The 3,233-nt window shown below is 34.1% G+C and overlaps 1 protein-coding gene across 2 annotated transcripts; it reads right to left on the reverse strand.

Moving 5' to 3' along the window:
* Positions 1-1,184: 1,184 nt before the first annotated feature.
* On the reverse strand, positions 1,185-2,989 carry LOC143611124 (transcription factor DIVARICATA-like). 2 transcript variants are annotated; one of them, XM_077085412.1, is made up of 4 exons: positions 2,801-2,989; positions 2,620-2,663; positions 2,104-2,506; positions 1,185-1,685 (listed from the first exon to the last, which is right to left on the reverse strand). In XM_077085412.1, exons 3-4 carry the CDS (start codon positions 2,481-2,483, stop codon positions 1,331-1,333), a joined length of 735 nt encoding a protein of 244 aa, XP_076941527.1. In that variant the 5' UTR covers positions 2,484-2,506; positions 2,620-2,663; positions 2,801-2,989; the 3' UTR covers positions 1,185-1,330. The 2 variants fall into 2 exon arrangements, with proteins under 2 accessions (XP_076941527.1, XP_076941529.1); XM_077085414.1 differs by having other exon boundaries at positions 2,104-2,511.
* Between the last annotated feature and the right edge of the window lie 244 nt (positions 2,990-3,233).

Genomic DNA, 3,233 nt, shown 5'->3' on the forward strand with positions numbered 1-3,233 from the left:
AACTTTTGTTGCACAACATACAACACATTTTGTCTTTTTGTTCTAGATTTGATCACTTTGGCTTTACCAAAAGAAATTAACCAAACTTAGGTTGGTGTAAAGTGCTTTTAAAAGCTAATCCATTATTAATTATTATAGTGGTTTTCATTAAGTCAAAGAAATGTCAAAGTCTTGAGTTGACTAGAGTCAAAACTAGGTTATTGCATTGTAGGTACATGAATCATTAAACATGATTCCTGTCAATATGTCCATTCAATGATCAAAAGCTTATCCTTAATTGCATGTATTATCGGGAATAATTACATGATAAAGACAACTGATGTCGATTAGAAATTTCGCGAAATGACAAAGGATGAGAAGGAACAAAACTAGCTATCTAAATATATATAAAATTATACCTGGTGGGTTATTTATTAAATGAAAAATAAATAAAAGTATACTTTCATGGGCGGATCCAGCATACAAACGGGTGGTTCCCCGGAACCACCCGAGTTTCGAAATAATAGTGTACGGATATATAGAAGACGCGTAGGAACCACCTTATAAATTAAGAGGGAACCACCTAAAAATAATTCCTGGATCCGCCACTGTATACTTTTATTCTAAAGAATAATAACACAACATGCTTGTGGAATGCAAAGTCAGCTAGCTCTATTCCAAAGCTAACAGTCAATATGCTTGTATTCCTGTGCATATATACTATGCATTGTGGTGCCAATGGGAAACTAAAGTCAGAAATTAGATATTCTGAAAATGTTGGTCAGTGGATGCTGAGTCAGCTGCTGACATGGCAGTCTACCCATCATATAAAGAAATGACTCAGCTTGTTGTTCTTTACTAACGGAACTTACCTACTTTCCTTTTAACTTTGATAAAGAAAGGCATCCAAGGTGTGAATGTGATCATGAATTGTGGTCTAGAGATTTATATTCTCCTTGGAATCAGAATCGGATTCCGTTCGTGTTGTTAGTTAAGAATTAGAATAATAACAGACAAACGGATCTAGTAAGATCCCACTTACAGTATGGTAGGGTATTGGAGTGTAAGATTTAAGCAAACATATATTCTATCTTAAAAGATAGAGAGTTAGAGACGCTCAAATATAGTTGAGAACTGAAACAACAAAGCACAAACATTTATTCTATCCCATTAACACCATGATAGGGTTTGGGAGGGTGAGATGATTTCTTCTATATCGAAACATAGGGCCGGCACAATATAGTTGAGGATTGAAACATGAAGTTCTTAATGCAAACATATCTTTGGAATACAAACAAGTACAAGTACATATAAACAAGATTTTCAACATCAAACACAAACTTTTGGTTCCTTAACTTAAAACCTGGTACGTAGTAGGTTGGAAATGGAATCCAGAATCGAAAACCCTAAAATTAACACCATTTCCACCGTTTTTGTTCATTTTAGCAACCTCAAAGGGATAGTTCATCGTGGTTCCGGCGCCAATCGAAGAAGATCTCATAGGAGAACTTATATTTTGTGAGAGATTGACCATTGTAATATCATGAATGCTAGGCCTTCTTTTCTCTTTTCCATCTGCATGTTGTCTTGCATAATATTTTTGAGCATGACTTGCTACTTGAGTTGGTGTTTTTGTCATCACGAAGTTGCGCGAAATGCTTCTCCAATCTCCCTTTCCATGAACTTGAAGACCCATCAAGAATCTCCTATAAAAGATCAATTTTTTAACCAAAATTGAACCTTTAAGAGATCTTGCTAAATAACATGTCTAATTTAGAAAGAAAACATGTTTTTTAAATTAGTAGATAATCAGGATTCAACTAAATATTTATAGGCGTTTTTTTTGGAGTTTATTCTTCTTCTAAACAGTTTGCTACCAGGTGAGTGACAAACGAACTCCATAGAGTTTAGTAAAAAACTCTATGGAGTTCACTACGTTTAGGACACCAGCGAACTCCAAAAGATTCACAGGTTGTCAAAACTTGCATGAGTTCGCTAGTTCTTTTGCCAATTGCCACACCAACAAACTCAAAAAAAAAAAACGTTTATATGTAATTAGCAGAATTCTAAACCACCTATTACTAATCCAAAAAAGTTCAAAAGAAAAATAAACTCAAGTATTACCTATGTTCTTCTTCGGTCCATGGCACGCCCTTTCGCCTCTCATGATCCAAAGATCTAAACTTTGTAGGCCTTTTCCTGAAGATACCGAAGTCATGATCTTCCTCAAAATCATGTTTGGACGAGGAGGAGGTTAAATAGCCAGCCTCGATTTCAAAGATATCCGCCGACAATTTCTCATAATGTTTCTTCACATCGATCTCGGATTTCCCAGGAACAAAAGCAGCTACATTCGACCACCGGTCAGGTGTGTCCTTGTCGAATATAGCAAGGGCACTTTCAAACCATTTGTTTTGTTCATTAGTCCATTTTGAATTCTTGCTCTCGGACATCATCACCTTATTTGAACTCAAACTATTGGAAGGTAAACACAATGTCTCCATATAATATATATAGCTACTTCAATCTGCTCTACAAGTTGTAATATATAATTATCTAACAGTTATCACAATATACACCCTTTTTAAGATTTAGTAAATCATGTTCAAAGATCTTGAAAAAGACTTATGATTTAATTACCTGATCAAGAATTAATCAAGAAAATCTTGAAAACAAAGCTCAACCTGCTTAATTATATCATACAAAAATATAGGAATTTAAGCAAATAATTAGATACCCAAATGGGAAAACAAGTTGAAAGATTAAAAAAAAGAAGAAGATAATTTGATTGTTATAAGTGGTTTGAATGAATTAATCTTACTCTTTTTGTGGATGATCAGGTCATGTGTTGAAGGGAAGAAACTGGTTAATTTAACTCTGATCGTGAATGAACCCAAAAGATAGAAGGATTAAAAAGAGGAAGGAAGACATTCAAAGTGATGGAAGAAGGTGGCTGGTTGTCATTGAAAGTAATGTTTGTTCGCTGTATCTATATATACACATACACATATATATAGTTGAGGGAGTTTCCAGTTTCCACTATATATTTTAAGTTTTTAACCAACTCTAATTATAGGCGGCATTTGTTAAGTTTTATATAGTTTCATGCTAAGTAACCTTTTTATGTTTTTAGTCTAAATTGGAGGCCTTATCCAAATAAAGGCACAAAGCTTTAGCTTGAGCTTATTCTCCTAGAGCCGGTTTAATTAACTTGTCATGTTTTCAATATTTAAAACTTAAACTATGTGCCAGGA

This window comes from Bidens hawaiensis, unplaced genomic scaffold, assembly GCF_021521415.1.
Source record: "Bidens hawaiensis isolate Kalapana, Puna unplaced genomic scaffold, B.hawaiensis_p1.1 tig00029598_1, whole genome shotgun sequence".
NCBI classification, from domain to species: Eukaryota; Viridiplantae; Streptophyta; class Magnoliopsida; order Asterales; family Asteraceae; genus Bidens; species Bidens hawaiensis.